The sequence below is a fragment of the Macrobrachium nipponense genome, chromosome 20 (assembly GCF_015104395.2).
Source record: "Macrobrachium nipponense isolate FS-2020 chromosome 20, ASM1510439v2, whole genome shotgun sequence".
Classification (NCBI taxonomy): Eukaryota; Metazoa; Arthropoda; class Malacostraca; order Decapoda; family Palaemonidae; genus Macrobrachium; species Macrobrachium nipponense.
The window spans coordinates 12,543,839-12,562,573 of NC_061089.1; the positions used below are offsets into that span (position 1 = coordinate 12,543,839).

The 18,735-nt window shown below is 37.8% G+C and overlaps 1 protein-coding gene across 1 annotated transcript in view; it reads left to right on the forward strand.

The window, feature by feature from the left end:
* Nucleotides 1-18,735, forward strand: part of LOC135219716 (protein O-mannosyl-transferase Tmtc3-like) — a 533,724-nt gene that overhangs the window by 502,487 nt on the left and 12,502 nt on the right. The window contains exons 13-15 of the mRNA XM_064256711.1: nucleotides 11,908-11,980; nucleotides 17,464-17,583; nucleotides 18,675-18,729. Coding sequence (XP_064112781.1) covers nucleotides 11,908-11,980; nucleotides 17,464-17,583; nucleotides 18,675-18,729 — 248 coding nt within the window. The remainder of the gene's footprint in view (nucleotides 1-11,907; nucleotides 11,981-17,463; nucleotides 17,584-18,674; nucleotides 18,730-18,735) is intronic.

An 18,735-nucleotide genomic window follows, 5' to 3' on the forward strand; every position in this document is an offset into this window, starting at 1 on the left:
TTGTGCGGGCTTAGTCCGTCCCTCCGCAATTTTATCTGTCCGCACTTTGTCCGCCTACAGATCTCAAGAACTGCGGAGGCTAGAGGGCTGCAAATTGGTATGTTGATCATCCACCCTCCAGTCATCAAACATTCCAAATTGCAGCCCTTTAGCCTCAGTCGTTTTTTATTTTATTTAAGATAAAATTAGCCATAATCGTGCCTCTGGCAAAGATATAGACCAAGCCACCACCGGGCCGTGGTTAAAGTTTCGTGGACCCTGGCTCATACAACATTATGACCGCGGCTCATACAACATTATACAGGGGCCACCGAAAGATAGATTAATTTTCGGTGGCCTTGATTTTACTATGTACAGAAAACTCGATTGCTCCGAAGAAACTTCGGCTCATTTTTTAACGATTTTTTTAACCATCATTGCCCTGAAATTGTAGGAGTGGTCCTTTTTCGAAAAAAATTTTGATACTTATTTTTAGCAGGTTGCTGTCATTATTGTACATTCTCCTCTGCATCTTATTTGTGTACTTAATTTCTATTTATTTATTGACAGACGACTTGGTATGGGACACATTTCTGTGAAAAATTTCTTTTCTCGAAATTTTTTTCTGCAGGTCTTGTGACGTCATTGCACATTTGAAGTACGTCCTGTACCTTTCCAACATTTTTTAATTACTGTTTGAGATAGAATCCGATTCAGAAATGTTCGATAGTTCTAGATTACAGAGATGAAGGACATTTTAAGTTTTCCTTGTGTTTTTACCAGTTGCGAGTACCAGAGCCTCTCAGAAGTGTTATGAAAACGATTTTATCCGTAGTTTTATTATGTTTTGCGAATGATAACTTCGTAAGAATAATGTCGTGACGGAAATGTTTGAGGAGCAACTTAAATTTGAATACCGGGCTTCTGTCCATCAAATTAGCTTGAAAGTGTATAATAAAGTGAGCATCTCTGGTTAGTAATCACTCATCCCCGAAAAGAAGACTGATAAATAATGGCTTAGAATTTTTCCCTGAAGACCAGAGTAGTATGTGAAGAAAACGGGAAAAAATGCGTTTATTTGACGGATATTTGAGTTCTCTGGATATTTAGACTTAACGGCTACTGCGCGCTGCTCGCTTTGCAGAGCGTCTGAAGATTCATTCTATTGGGTTGCCACGGTGGCAAAAAGCCTCGTACCAGAAGTCTTTTATCCTTTGCTTTGAAACAGAAGACTAGACTGTCTGGAGTTAATGTTACCGCCACATTTATAAGTTTAAAAGACTAATCTGCCGTGCTTCGCTGTCTCTCTAGCTTTGCCGATTCCTATTGCCGTTTTCATCTGCAAATGTTTATCAGTGCGATGAAATGTCTTTACATTTTTTTTTTTCATTTACCTCTCTCTCTCTGTCTTTTTTACACAAACGTCACTTCTATTGTTTAGAAACTTGCTTTTCAAGTTGATGGCCTCTTAAAGAAAGTTAAAAATTAAGTTTTTAAATTAATTCATTCCTTGTGAAATTCAACAACGTTCAGTAATGCTTCGCCTGAACATCATTTCTATTGCTGTGACCTTTTAGAAAAAATACTTGCATACCACTACTCCACGTAGACAAGGAGAGAGAGAGAGAGAGAGAGAGAGAGAGAGAGAGAGAGAGAGAGCGCAAATCCGTTTCGGGTCCGTAGAAGGAGTCGGAGCGGAGAGGGCCGAGGAGGCTGAAGGCGGCGGCGGCGGCAGGGTTTAGGGAGCAAGTTTTGAGGGGGATTGCGGGTCTGATGTGGGAGACTGGAGCCTGTAGTGGAGGATTGAGGGAGGAGGATAACCTTGAGTGTGTCTACAGGAGGGCTTCCAGCCCGGCAGAGTAAGCCAGACGGGGTCCAGAGCTGACTGTCCTTCTGGAAGGACACGGTAAAGGTGAGGATGGCTTCTCAAGAATCCTGCCATACCAACAGAAATACGGTTATTGCTTGGTGTAATGTGAACGTTATAATTGTTTTGGGTATGAACCCTGCAGTGAGCCTTATGAAGGACTTCCCCATAAATCTGGCGCCAGCCTTCAACTTCATCCCTCTGCTCCTTTCTCCGCCTCCTCCTCCTCCTCCTTCGACCCTGTTTATTCTCGCGGCCTCTAATCACCTCCTTTTGCGTATTCTTGCATCTCCTCCTCCTCCTTCTCTCCGTCACCACAACACATCCAATCTCTCACTATCTTCGCCTCGTTTCCTCCACAAATTAAAACGTAAACAGCCGCTCACGCACGTTAGTTACCGCTAAATAAGTAGCTCTCTCTCTCTCTCTCTCTCTCTCTCTCTCTCTCTCTCTCGTATTTATAAGTTTTCAGACTTCACCCTTTCCTTACATTGGATATTCATGATTAATATTCGGTTCATGTCTGGGTTATAGATACACGTAATCACCGTCATTTCTGTCCTATTGTTTCTACGCTTGCTCTTCTGTTTTAATTAAATTCTCCTTTGTTGCCTTTACTATTTTCTTGTTCTCTCTCCTCTCTCTCATCCTCTCTCTCTCTCGCTCTCTCTCTTCTCTCTCTCTATCTCTCTCTCTCACTCTATCTCTCTCTCACCACACACACACACACACACACACACACACACACACACACACACACACACACACAAAATATAAAGGCAACTACGGTTTTAATTATACATATAGGCAACTACGATTATACGTATATGTGTGTGTTTGTGTGTATAATTAAAATCGTAGTTGCCTTACTATTTCGAGAGAGAGAGAGAGAGAGAGCAGAAAATAGTAAGGCAACAAAGGAGTATTTAATTAAAACACACACACATATATACACAATAATAAGGGATAATTCATATATATGTATATATACATATATATATATATATATATATATATATATATATATATATGTGTGTGTGTGTGTGTGTGTGTCTGTGTGTGTGTGTGTGTGTGTGTGTGTGTGTGTGGGTGTAGTAAGGGATGGTTTCAGAGACAAAAAGAACAGCAGTGCCTGTCAGTTCCATACAAGAAAACTTCCAACTATCCGTTTCAGATCTCTTCGCAGAAGACTTATCAACGGAGTGTCAGATTCCTGCTGTCACCGTCAGTCATCCCTATCTTACGTACACTCTCCGCTTCTTGACAGTTTATATCCTTCCTTTGCAGTTCGTCTTTCATTAAATCCATCCATCACTTTACCGGTTTCATCCACCTTCTCAGTAGGGTACTTCGGGATTATACGAATTTTTCTTCAACTTACCATCATGCTTTCTCACATAAGTTTAAGTTTTTGTCACATTTACGAAGACAGCCATAATGTCTCACATTTAACCTCTAAGTTAAGTATATCTTAGTTTTACCAGACCACTGAGCTGATTAACAGCTCTCTAAGGGCTTGGCCCGAAGGATTAGATATTTTTACGTGGCTAGGAACCAATTGGTCACCTAGCATGGGACCTACAGCTTATTGTGGGATCCGAACCACACTATATCGAGGAATGAATTTCTATCACCAGAAATGAATTCCTCTGATTCCGCGTTGGCCGAGCCGGGAATCGAACCTCGGACCACCGGATTGGCAGCCGGGCGCGAAAACCACTTGTCCAGCAAGGAACTAAACATTTAACCTCTAATGTCCACACTTCCAGAGAGAGGTGCTTGCGTCTTTGAATAACAGTAGGTGGCCCCCTGAGAAATAGAACGGACACTGACACATTCATACTTTATCAGCTGAATCGTGGATGAACCCCTTGTACGGAAAACGTCTGCGTTACTATAGTAGATTCACATCAACCGAGCATTTGATGTCTAGGCCAGTCCCTTACGACGCTCCTGATTGACTGTTGATAAGCCAATTACAGGGCTGGAAACTCTTAGTCTCTCTCGAGAGTTCACATGGGTAGGATCCATGTTCCACCTCTCCGTCAAATGCACGATGGATGTGAATCTACTATAGCTACTTCGTTTGCGCCTTTCACCTCCATCTTGAATGCACTTTTGTATTTCCTGGATATTGAGACCTTCCCTTCTCTGTCGCTTTATCAAAATCCACCAGCACTTTTTAGATATTCGTCTCCTACCCAATCTTATGAAATACACACGTTTTCCACCAACATATTGCTCTGCATTCTTTCCACACGACCGAGGCATCCTAAAAAAACTAATTCGTTCACCTATGCTAACGTTTTTTACCACTTTTGTACAATTATATCTCTCCACATTTCTTACCTTTTCAGTTCATCTTATCTCTAATGAATTATATGAACATTTTATATCAGCAGCTTCATCAGTAACACATTCTCTTTTGCAGAACATCCTCACACATGCAAACCACAAGAATGGTATTTGAGTCTTCCTCGTTATTTTTTTTTCCTCTTCTTCTTTTTGCAGTATCCATGCAAATTATGGGTTGCATGAAAAATGTGTTTGTCATTAAACACAGCTAAAGACAACTACTATAAAAGGAGCATTCCATTCCAACAAGGGATCCACAATCCTTAATTAGGCACTCTCCTATACCATTCTATCTTGAGGTTTTTGTTTTATACATGAACACCTGACCCTTGGTGTTTATTTCATCTATATGCATTCAGTATCCGTATTTCTCTTTTATAAAAGAGAACTTCTTCAACAACTCCTTCGTATGTTTCGCCTCTTCCCCGAACCCTGCTACTTCCCTCGTTTCACATACTGTGTTTCTTGCCTTTCATCCTATCCTGCCATCCTTCTTGAACTCAAATACCAGTACGAATCAGCACCTTCCAATATTCCACCATTCATCTTAACATTCATTACCCCCATCTTCCTAGTTTCCATTTGCCCCTGTAACCTTTCAGTTTCTCAAAATAATCCCCAAAACAGTGTTGGATGGTCTGCAAACAACAAACGTTCCGCACTACACTTATGACCAGTGGCGTCGTTTCAGATTTTTATTTATTTATTTATTTTTTTTTTTTTTTCTTTCTTTCTTTCTTTTTTGAAAGGGGGGGGGGGGGCAAAGGTTTGGAACTTGTGGTATGGGTGGGGTGGCAAGTTGGAGCACTTTGAAGCTATATAAGATTCACCTTGGAATGAATTTTACTGTTGTTATTATTATTATTTCAAAGGGGGGGGGTGGGGGGGGTTGCCAATCAAGTCTGGGGAAGAGCCACCAGTGTCTGCCCCTCTAGTCACCCCCAAATGACGCCCCTGCTTATGACTCATTTTCTAATTCCACAACTATGCTCCAGTGTAATTTCTGTTCTCTGACTTCTTGTATCACTCCATCCCTACACATATTTTTACACAATATGGAGAAATAACTTGCCTCATACCCACTTTTACACCGAACCTGTCTCTCCCATCTGTTTTATAACACAGGCTTCACTTCCATTCTTCTTAAACTCCTCCACATTGCCTTCTATTGATATTATAAGTTTTTTCTAGGTTCATGTTCACCACGTCCAGCTTTCGCCTTTACACACACACACACACACACACACGACTTACCTAAAGCCATATGTTCCTCCGCGATCAGTCTTGTTTGGCAGTTTCTACGAAGATGTAGTATTTCTTCTGGAGTATTTCTTCATGATTTCTAAAGTTTGTGGATGAACTGGCTCTTTGACCCTACTGTCTTTTTTGCTAAGTTTGTAAAGCCTTCCTCTAATCATTCGTATTTAAAACATGTTCATGCCATCGCTAACAGGTGTAACCATTCTGAATATCTCCTACTACCAACTTATTGCTATAACCTATACTTTTGCTGACAGCTTTGCAACGATACTTAAATTTTAATTTGTGAAACACCTTAGATTCAAGTCTCGTCTTTCAAGTCACTAGCAGGGCATCTGTAAGGGAAGGTGCGTTGTTCGCTTTCTTCACCACCTCACTTTTCTACGACTTTTGCAGTCTGACATGTTCTTGCAGGTCTTGTCCTTCCTTCTGTAAAATAAATTTTGGCTCATTATCACTCTCCAAATTTTTTTTTTTTAGTATTCATTGTGTGTCTTCTCTCATACTTTTTTTTATTTCTCTTTCCTCTTTATAAATATCAACATTCAGAATACGTCTAAATATTCTTGCTTTTCTTATGATTCCGTCTTCCAAATTGCCTCGTTTATATTTTCCCTATACTATTTAATGATATTTTTTTATTTTTAGCTTATTTGAATGGTGACTCCGTAACCTGGTCGAAAATTATAACTAAAAATCATATTATCTTCTCGCCTTTCCAGTGAATCTATTCTTACAAAAATATATTGAATATCTCACTTAGGACGTCATTTAGGGCGAATCGGCTCTGAAGCCAAGAACAGAGGTACTTGTAGTCATTCTGCACTAAGGCTGTGAAAAGAGGGAGTTGGAGTTGTTGGACAGCAAGATTAATGAAAGGAAGTGGAATGGAGGTAAAGTAAATGGCGAAAAAGTGGGTGCAATTAGGATCCGAAGGAACGCTGCAAATAATCTTTAATGATGTTTATTGTGCACCGCAGTGGCGGAACTGCACCCTTTGGGGGACTTCATTTCGGGTGCTCAGGGAATTTCAGTTTGTCCTGAAGAGGTTCAGATTGCTTTACCTGCTTCCGAGACATTTCATGCATCGATTAGATGCCACAAGTCTTCATCCTGCTCTCATATATTGTTTAAAGTATTCGTTCATTTTGAATCTAGGCAATATGTTTGACCCGTGACTGTTCTCACCTTTTCTCGCTGATCTCTTTGTCTCCCCGACAAGGTGATGTCCCCCGCCACCCCATCTCTATAAGTCTGATTAAGGTCACTCTGAAAGAGAGTTTGTCATCCTATGAGGCCCCCCGTCGTAAACCCCCCCCCCCCCTCCCATGAGTAATATATGGGGATGAAAATCCCTCAGATTATTAAGTAACTGAAATGCTTGAGGTTCACTGCAGGCAGCTAAAACATATTTCCGGTGCCATTGACCAAAGGGTGTCTGCGCCAGTTTGGTTATATCAGTCAGTCAGATTAGATACTTATACAAGGTGATCGGATAGGTTGTGAGACCCTTTTGCCCTTTTAAGGCTCCAGATGCGACTTCTTTTAGTATTCCTGATTGAATAAATCAGTCAAAACCGATAATCCAGGACTAAAGATTTTGTAAATTGGATAAGAATCATTCTTTGGTACATGTAGTTTCTTTTATTGTAGCATTGAAGGAGATGAGCTCTGTGCGGATTCTCCAATGCTATTTATTTAGTTTCTTTTCTCTTTCTTCTTTTCTTCCTCGCATACTTGTAATCGATTTTGTGGCGTCTTAGTTTACGAGTTTATGCTTTTGTGTGTGTGTATATATATAAAATTTGCCCTTTATTTTAATTGTAGTAATGACATACATCACGAAATTATTATTAACATTGATTGGTTTATGAAACTTAAGGCCCATTTTGGTTGTTTCTTATATTGTTATTCTGATGGTCATTTGCCTCAAGGTTTTGAAACTTGGACATCTCTGGCCGTTCATGGCCTTCTTTGCTTGTTTCGTGTAAATATTTGCTCCCATGTGAGTAATAATATTCATTGCACTGAGACTCAAGGGTCCGAAAATAGTGACATGAAATTTCGGTATTATTGTTATAATAATGCAGTGTGAGGTCATGTTATTTTTCATATTCTTATGCAGATTTTGTCCGGTGTTTGACCTTGGATAACTTTGAAGATTTGAAGACTAAACTTTGAAATTTGCAACATAACAACCGATATGAGGAACATCGGTTCCATATTCCAAGCATGTTCTCTTTCGTATCCACCTCCAGCAAGTTTAAAAATAATTGATTTTCATCGAGCAAGACCATTATAAAACTATTCTGATCTTGAGTTTCGGTGCATCTCAGTCAGATTTCCAACTGCCCAATAATTTGTTTTTAATATTCGAAGTTAATACCAATTCTAAAATCTTTCTCAGAATTTTACTTTCAACATCTTCGACAGTTTTGCAGATGGAATCTTAAGATTAGCAACACAATAGGACAGTGATTGGAGATGAGAAGTCCAAAGCACCATTGATATCACTGTCATCATTCTCCCCACCCCTTTCGTCTCCCAGAAGCAAATAATACCCCCACAAAAAAAAAAAAAAAAAAAAAAAGTTCCACTGGTCCAGCAGAAGTTTGCTTTCAAATTAGCCAGTGTACTTGAGCTGAGCAGTATTCCGCCTGTGGAAGGAGTTTTCTAAGTTCGGTACCTTACTTTCCCAATGAAGACAAACAGTTTCTATTTCCATTGTGAATTTTAAACTTCAAACTCTTAAAAATTAGTATCACAAAAGGTTCACGATGGGAGAACGAAAGTTCCAGAGTCATTTATGTCATTGAAGCACTCCACTATCCCCGAAAAAAAAAAAAAAAACTGGATGGGGGTTTCAATTGATTTTCCGAAGTAGCTGCAGCTTACCTCGGTCACACCTTAGTCTGTCCAGTAGTGTATTATTACGATTGATTTATTGGTAAACAGTAACAGTCCCTCTGAAACTTGAGAAGTATGTGGATTTCGCATAAATCTTGAGATCCATCAGAATTTGATTCAAGTTATCATCATTGCTTCAAAAATATTGAAACTTTTATTATTAATGGGAGCTTTAGTGCGCTTTTTATTATCTAACCTTCTGTGAATCTGACCTGGAATAAGTTTTAAAATTTCAGAAGGGGGTGTTCGGGGGTTGGGGGGTCGAAATCTGAAACAGTAGATCGCGATGGATAGACTGAAGTTCAAAAGCAAAGTGCGCCATTGCAATGTAATTCCTACAGAAAAAAAAACTAAATAGATGGCTTTCAGATATTAGTAATTGGATCTCGAGGTTAAGACTAGGTGCACAATATTTAGTGACTCATTATTATTATATAATATTACGTACTCTCAAGCATTAAAAGATTTATGCCGATGCTTGGGTTATTATTCCTTAGAGTTTTCTTACACCGTGATGACATGGAAAGACGAATACAAGCTGTAATCGTTGTACGTTTAAAACCTTTTCTTTAGAAATCTCGTTTATATAAATTTGGAATGGTGAGTCTAGTTGCAGCATGCTAAAATATTCTGTATTGTGTATATTGATCTTATAACGCCCTCTTTTAACCGTTTTATTTTATGAACTAGTCTTGAAAAATGTAGTGCCTTTTCATCTGGCGTCAAGGTTTTTTATTTTTTTCCTTTTTTTCTGGAATCGATCGTGAGGTCAATAACGAGAAGTTCTCCTTTGTTATGAATTTACGCGTTTTGTAAATGGAGAGAGAGAGAGAGAGAGAGAGAGAGAGAGAGAGAGTTCAGCTGATGAATAGTTTTCATTTGTTGTAGAGTGTAGATGATGCAGGTGTTGGTGGTGTAGACGTCCCAGGGGAGCCGAGAAGGCGGATCCCATGTGTGGGTGTCCTGCTGGGCGTCCCTGAGACGGGCGGCGGGTGGCCGGCGCCCGCCCCTCGTGGCGGTCTCTCGCTTGGCCCGGGAACACGCTAACTCCGCTATTGTTGTTTTCGTTGTTGCTGCTGCTGCTGCTGTTGCTGTTGCTGTCTTTGCTTTAGTGATTGTTGTAACTTCCTTCTAAATGCGACGTTTGTATTCAGTCAGTTCGTGGACTGTTTCTTCATATTTTATATTACTGGAGTTGAACATGTCTCGAAGTCATTTATAGAGAGAGAGAGAGAGAGGGCGAGTTGTGCCCAAATATTATTTCTGGTACATTGCTCTCTCTCTCTCTCTCTCTCTCTCTCTCTCTCTCTCTCTCGTTCCATAAAACTGCATCGTTCTTGTTAGGTATATCATGCCTCGCCTTAAGCTCTCTCTCTCTCCCCCAGTACTACTAAAATGCAAGTCCTTTTTCCTACGTTTCTATCAGCTTTATATGGCTGACAACGATGCTGCTTGACATCGAATCAAATTGTTTGTAGCATCTATAGAAAGAAGTAGGTCATGAATTCATATATTTACTAAAAAGTTTTCTGTCCTAGAAACAATTCTTGGATTTCGCTGACAACCTCCATGATGCCACGATATGAACTTCCAGCTATTTTGTCAGTATTTATTGTACAGGTATTTGCATCTTTACACAAAAAGGCTCTAAAATAATTTATTGCATACTAGTAAGTTTTAAATTTGGGGAAAACTCTTCAGATCTGGAAAGAATGCAAGAATTATCTAAAAATTATTTTAAAAAGCAAAAGGACATATTTTTGAATTCACAAACTTCTTTATTCATAAATAAATAATGTGATTCACAAACTTCTTTATTCATAAATGAATAATGTGATTTAGGTCACCTGAGGAACCCCTACGGGATATCACATATTGAGCCAATTACACACCATGATTGTTCCATTATGGCTCTGCTTCTTTTGAATTGTCTCTACCTGGCGATGATACTGATCGTTTTCAATCTAGGTGGGGAAGAGAGCTCACTGTCAATTTTCTACTATTTTATTTTCCCTTTGAGGTGGTGTATCATGAAGATGAGGTCTCCACGTTTATCTGTTTATTTCAAGAGGTGAGGTTGTAAGTCTGGATGTTGGAGGAACACCATTTCAAACGCCAAGTGTAAGCGTGGATAACCGCGCTACCAACTTGGTTTTGGGTTGTAGATATTTGTTATTGTTAACTGAATCTTTTGTTTTAGTTCGTTGTTGTTATCTCATTTGCGGAGGCGTTTTTGTTGTCATTACCAGGAAATGTGAAAAGAAATTCCAGGGAAAATGAAATTACGTCTTATATAAAAACGAAATGTTAACCTTTGCTTTTCTTGTCATTTGTGGATTTCCAGGATAGAGCTTTTATGTTATTTGGTTTTATATGTTATTCCGAATGGTGTACGACCAAATAATTGAAGTAACAAATAAATGTAAAATTTAGCAAATACTGACAGCATGGAAAACATAAATGTCTTGGGGATTTTAAGGGAACCAAATTTCGCTTTTCATAGCTTTTTTAAAAATATTTTCTGGCACAAAGAAGTTGTAAGATAGATATATGCTTACCCCTAACCCTGTAGGCTGGGTGGGGTGGGGGGGGGGGGGGGGATCCAGACAGCATTCTTCACCGGCGAAATATTCCTGTTCTAGTCATTTCTTCCAACCAACCAAGGAGCAGGAAACTATGAAAGATTAATTAAATGCTGAGGCACTTTTGTCTTTGAAGTCTCACTACTTTTTGTTATGCAAATGAACCTTTTGATGTTACTGGGGCAAACATTTACAAATATGAAAATTCCGATGAAAGTTTTCCCGTTTGTGGCGGCGCTCGCAATTAATGCAAATGCGTACATACATGTACGTATACCTTTCGTGTGTCTATTTATGTTTTTATGCAGTTTTTCATTTCAACATCATTTGTAAATGATTTTAAAAAATTATAGAAATCTCAAATTTTTTCGCTGTCCCTAAGTGCTTTTACATCTGCTAACTTAAGATCATCCTTGAATTATCATCCTCGGGGGAGTCGTGCCGTCAGTGCACCTCATGCGGTGAGCTGTAGGAATTACTTAAGATTCTTTGCAGCGTGCCTTGTACCCCCAGCTGCAACCCCTTTCGTTCACTTTACTGTACCACCTTTCATATTCTCTTTCTTTCATATTCTCTTTCTTCCATCTTTCCACCCTCTCCTAACAATTGATTCATAGTACAACTACTCCTTTCAAACCCTTTACTGTTAATTTTCGTTTAGCGTTAAATGACCTCATAGGTCCCAGTGCTTGGCCTTTGGCCCAAATTATATATTCAGTTCAATTCATTCAGTTTCTGTGGTAAAGAAATGGCGCAGACGGTATCATTTCAAACAAGTTGGTGTGTGTGTGTGTGTGTTTCGGAATAAGTAAGTCTGCCTCATTCTACATTCAGTTTTCTTTTCAGCATTCCTTGTGTTCTCACCTTAACCATTTTTGTTGATTTATTAAAGCCAGGAATAGAACTTAATTCCTACGACGCTGACACAATTCCAATGTGATTTTCTTTCCTTTTCAGAACGAAAGAAGCACAAGAGGTATATGAAAGAGCCCTCTTCTACGACAGCACTAATCCTGACATTTACTACAACGTAAGTACAATAAAAGTATTCCTTATGAAAAAAAGAGGATATTATTGTTATCTTGGTAAGTTAACAAGGGAACTGCCTTTTGATGAAACGGCTGGAGTTCCTTCGAAGCCTTTTTGAATTGTAGATTCCGTCTTGAAAGTGCCTGGTTTATAAAAGCAGACTCTGTCACGACGATTATGTCACACGTTGTTTGGAAATAATGGACTCCTTTGTCTTCCTCCTTTTGTTTCTTTCATAATTCGTAATTTTCGTGCGTTGGTTTTATTTTTTTATTTGGAGATAATTCACTTTAACAATATGCGCCCTACTGTCGTCGAGTCTTTACGTCTGTCTGTATTTTAAAGTTAGAAACGAGTAGTGGACGGTATAATTAATTTTTGCGAGTCTTTTCTCAGCCGATTTGTGGTTATTCCGAGATGAAGAAGAAACCCTTCTTTCAACCGGATTTTCCTTATGTCTCCCCAAGTCACGTCCACAGTTATTGTTATTTAATTTTCCTGTGATCTCTCATCCATATTTGTTATCTTGCGATATATATATATATATATATATATATATATATATATATATATATATATATATATATATATCATATCACATTACTGTGATTCATATACATACATCGAGGTACAAATGTCCTTTAATATCTAATTCACTCTACCTCGGAATTAATATATTTTCATATATGTTAACCGAAGGGGAATTTTGTATTCGATAAGAAATTCGTCGGCTCACGGGCGCGAACCATGGACCACAAATTCAGGACTCACAGTGAAGCATTCTAGACCACACAGCTACTACGAGATGTGTGTATGTATATACGCACATGCATACGTACATACATACATACTAGCACGTATAAACCTCTGATTCGTGGCTGAGCCCCCACCCACTTCATACACCTACCCAGATTCACCAGAAGCATCCCGGACCGCCCAACACACGCTGCATCATTCACCTCTATCTTGTAGCCACTCTCCTTTGCTTCCTGGATGTTGAGGCTGCTCCTTTCAAATACCTTTTTTTTTCACTCATTTATCATAGTCCATTCTTTCCACATAAGGAACCTTCTTAAAATCCATATTTGACCGTTTCTCCCACTTATATTATCTTTCCATGTATGCCCATTCTTTCAGTTATACTAACCATTTTTTGTATAGTCTTATTTCGCTCTATATCACACAAACTAAGTGAGCACTTCATTCGTTACAGCTTCTACCTTCCTTTTTTCCATCTGTAGTCAATAGCCACACTTCACTTCCATAAGGGAGAGTTGTTCAACTCTTTTTAATGCTCTTAACAATTTAGCTTCTTACCATACAGCGTCAGCACCCTCTATTTTTCCTCCTTATCAGATCTATCGTAAGTTAAACTTTTCACATTACACTTACTTTACAAACACTTGATACTGTCTCTCTCTCGTCCAAACCCACGGTGTTCACCATTGATAGAACGTGTCATATACTTTATATTCTCAGTCAAAATCCTATGAACTTGGCAAAACTGGCCCTATACTTCACAATCTCCTCCGTGACCTTTATCCCTACACATTGAAATGTATATTCCTCTCACCAGTCCTTGAAACACTTAACCTTAACCTTTCTCTTCTTGCAGTATTCAGATCTACCTCCTCTTTCTAATCCATATTCAAGAAATATTCAAAAAACTCATTACATCGAACCAGGATTATGTTCTCTTCAGACGGCATCTCTCCATTTCCATCTTTTATTCTGAGATTTATTTGTTCATCACCTTCCATTTGCATTTACTTCTTGTGAACGATGTGGTTTCCCGGAAGTCCTGCCTCGGTTTCTCCCTCTTTTGTTTTTTCTGTTAAATTCCTCCTTTTCTTCTCACCTTTTTTCGTAATAACTTTGCCATCCTCCTTCACTCCGGCACACAATCCTACCTTCAGTATTGCAAGTCATTTTTTTCCCTCCGCCAAACTCATTACCTCATCTTACCACTGTTTTTATTCATCTTCCCTACATTCTTAAACCCACGAGCACTTCTGAGTGACTTCTTGACACCATGCCGGAATTTGATAGTTATGTTTTCAGTCCTTCCTCTCAAACAAGAACTTCCATCATCTGAACTCTGACTTCACCCACATGATGATCAGATAAGCCTCCTCTAACCATTACATCCTTCAACTTATTTTTCCATCTTCCCTGAGCCAGTACATAATTATTATACTTTTTATCGCCGTGAACACACACACACACACACACACACTATATAAATATATATATATATATATATATATATATATATATATATCTATATATATATATATATATATATATATATATATATATTGTATAGTGTATATTATAATAGATATGTACACACATGTATGTATGTATGTATGTACAGTGATGCTCAAATCTCATGCGACATGTTTCCATAGGATTTTCGTTCAAAATTCACTAACTGGCAACCTAACATGCTCTATATCTATCTATTATTTCAATCCCGGAAACACGATTATTGAATAACAATAAGGTCATAATATGCTTCATAAGAGTGAAATCTGTCGTATATTTCAAAACTGTAAGAAAATGTCACATGTAGAAAATTTCAGAAAAATCTCTTTCGAAACATTTTCAAAACTTTCGTTCACACATCGCTGAAGCATTTGACCAAAATGAAGTTATCATCAAGCATCAGTTCAAATGTTAAATAAACAAACGAAAAAAAAGTGTCATAGCATTAACAATGTTTCAGAAGCATGCATAAAATTTTAACTAGTCTTATTTGACTGCTTTTACACCTCAGTGCTGAAAAAAATGTAAAAATGTATATACAAAAGTAGAATGCGCCCACCGATATCAACGTGTGAGGGAGCGTTTGTGACGGATCATTAGTGTCGGTGCAAACAACAACCACCCAGTGTAATATAAGTAGGTCTACACTGGCTAGCGACAATGAAATTATCTTGAAAACATTTACTTTATATGTTTTAGAAGAATATTATGATTTTCATACATAATTATTTGTTATAATTCTTAAATATTTCAAAAATGATAGCATACTTGCAAATATTCGCATATGCAAGTATTCTTTTGTCAAAGTCAAGATATTGTTCCTAGGCCTAGGTGTTAGATTTCTTTACTTTACACTTAATAGTCGCATCTCTTTATTAACAATTTCTGGCCAGAAAGCAAATGAGGTTATCTACACATTCTTGCACTTCAAGTTACCTTATGAAAGAATAAATTATACACCAAAAGCGAGCAGAAGGAATTTTAGGAAAATAACATTTTAAACCAGTTGAAAAACAAGTGTTCCATACGTCTTGATAGTTAATACTTATGATATTTCGATTAATAGCAATCTTCTCCATATAATCAAAATCAGCAGCATCTTTTATTCCTCAAAGAACAGGTAATCTTTGCAAATAAAAACATTAGTAACAGATTACATTTCAGAAGACTTAGAATATTTTTTAGGCCTATAAATCATTTTGCAACATACAGCCAGCTTAAACGCAGTCTAAAACTTCAACATTCAAAGAAAACTGGTTGTAATTCATATTCTATCGTATTCATCAAAGAACAAGTAATCTCTACAAATAAAAATTCATTAGTAACAGATTAGGCTAAGCCTCAGAAGGCATAGATTATTTCTTTAGGCCTATGAAACATTTTGCAACATACAGGCAGCTTAACACAGCATAAACTTCAACATTCAAAGAAAACTGGTTGTAATTCATATTCCTACTTTGAAAATGTTGTCATGACTGTTGAGCTTATTAGGTCTACTGTCATAATGCTGCAGACGTACTAGCTATGTTGACCAGTCCGAGGAGCATGTTAAGTGCGCTTTCACTGATGGCACCGCTAACCTTATCACACCGCACTTTGAACTAAGCAACGTAAAAAAAAATCAGTTCATATCACACAGATTACGAATCATACAAATGCATAAAAGGGATCATATTTACATCCATAAGGAAATAGGGCTAGCTGTGAATTCGCAAACTTGTTGACATGTATGACATTAGAAAAAAAAAAGTTTAACACTACTTGGCAACGTCACGTTGAGTGTGAGAATCTGGACGATACAAAAGAATCATGTTGCATGAGATTTGTTAGCCCCACTGTACGTATTATAGTATATATATATATATATATATATATAATATATAGATATATATATATATATATATATATATATATACACACACAGAGTATATGCACTGTATGTGTGCTTGTATATGTGGATGTGTGTTATGTATGTACATACATACGTGCTTACATACAATATTAGTCTCATTTCTTCAGCGAAGTGGCTCTAGAAAAAATAAATAGTTACTTAACAGATGATGATAGATATGCAGTGTTTAGTGATGGGAGATATGGTATGAAAGTAGTTACTGGTATATGTTGAGAGAATTTAGATGGTAAGATAGATTCAAAGAATGGCTTTCTGTATTTTAACATGGAATTAAAAAATTTGAAAGATGTTTTGAAACAAGTGCCATTTATCCATAGCAGTACAAAATGGTTGTTAATGGTGTGATAAGAGAAGTTAAGAAAATGGCAGATGGTTGATGTTAATGCAGGTTTGTGGGTTATGAAAAGGAGTCGTAAATAAAGTATGAAGTTGTTGTTGATTGCAGTTGTTCATGGCAATAAAGGAAACTGCACTCTGTTACAAAAAAAAGGAAGTTGGAGATGCTTGTAAGATAAGGAAATTGAAGGCTAAAGTTAATAGTTTAGCAATAGCAATGTAATGAGGGGAGATTTTTAACCAAGGAAATGGAAGAGAGAGAGAGAGAGAGAGAGAGAGAGAGAGAGAGAGAGAGAGAGAGAGAGAGAGAGCATATGAACAGAAACTTTGGACGCCTTATGTTTATTTACTTAGTTTTGCAAGTTCAGACGCCCGATAGTCACACTCATTATTTTTTTACAATGGTCATTCGGTTTCTAATTATACCCGACAACGATTTTTCACTTTTCAGACTCTCTTTCACTGGGTTTCTACTTCTCTCTACAAGAAATAGTAGAAAAAATGTCATTCGTCCTTTCAAGATTGAAGAGAAACTTTAGATATGCAAAAAAATACCAGGCCACAGGTATCAGAATAAGATAATCAGATTGGTAAAATGAGTTTTCTTTGTATGCTTCCTATAGTTTTAAGATATAATGGAAAACTAATTTTTACATACTTTCCAGAAAATGGGAAACTAATTTTTACATACTTTCCGTAAAATAGGAAACTAATTTTTACATACTTTCCAGAAAATGGGAAACTAATTTTTACATACTTTCCAGAAAATGGGAAACTAATTTTTACATACTTTCCAGAAATATCAAACGTAGCTCTGAGGAGATTTCAAAATGGCCGTTTTCAGGGGAGAGTATAATTTTGATGGATGAAATTTCAAGTTTTCTCCCAAGTTTCTGTTGTCATCCTTCTGTCACCTGTGTCCCTGTGCGTTATTCAGCTGTTTAATCGATTTCCTCTTCTTAATACAGCTTGGGGTAGTTCTGCTTGAGCAGGGACGCGCCCAACAGGCTCTTGCTTACTTAGACAAGGCGCTGGAGATGGATCCAGATCACCAACAGGCGCTCCTTAACTCAGCTGTACTTATACAGGTGAGATATCCCACTCTATGGCAAAGTTAAATAGGATATCTAGACATTCAAAGCCCAAGACAATAAGATTGAAGACAGTCCTTTGTTTTCGGTTTGGTTTTTGTCTGGTTGCTAAGAGGACCAACTCAGAAATTTAGTTATTGATTTCTATCAAAATTTTGTGACTGGCAGCAAGTATTTATAGTTTTGGAAAAGACGTGATTTAAATAAGGGACCTGTTTTGGGGCGGGAGTAGATTGTTCTGCCATGGCGGAGGTTTGCAGTTTCTGAATGCCCATGTTGGCTCTCATTTTAATGGGAAGATTCCTATATTACGTTACTGTTTTCCTTGGTTTATTTATTAATTTGCTATGCTGAACTTCACGTAGACGGGATTCGAGCGAACTTTCGGGTATCTATACTCTGTTTTTTTTCATCTGTCCATCCGCCAGTGGTGTTTTTGTATGGTAACACTGCGTCCCGGGCTTGAAATAGTTACGCTGTGTAAGTTTTAGGTAAATAAAGGATATCTGGTTGTACATTTGCAACTGAAAAGTGTTTTAATAATTTACTGTATGCGAATTACACCGTTAATATTCGAAATAGAATATTGTTATTATTGTCGAATGTAAGCTGCCTTTTCGGGGTGGCGAATGGAACAGCCAGACGCAAATTCCATCAAACAGATGCTAAACCAAGTTACGTCATATCGTATCTGGCTGAAACGTACTTTATAAAAATCAACAGTACATACTGAATATACTTACGTATAATGAAGTAATACGTTGACATCTTGCCGTAGTGAACAGCGAGAGAAGCAATTTTCCCGCCACTGCTCTGGCTGTTCCATTCGCCACCCCGAAAAGGAGCTTACATTCAACAATAATAACAATAACCTATTTCGAATATTAATTGTGTAATTCGCATACAGTAAATTATTAAAACACTTTTCAGTTGCAAATGTACACCCAAATATCCTTTTATTTACCTAAAACTTACACGTAGCGTAACTATTTAAAGCCCGGGACGCAGTGTTACCATACAAAAACCCCACAGCCGGATGGACAGATGAAAAAAACAGAGTATAGTGACCAACCTTTTCTCATTAACAGGAGAGTGGTAATGCTGAGCTACGACCGTTAGCATACCCAGCGATTGCTACGTCTTGTGCAG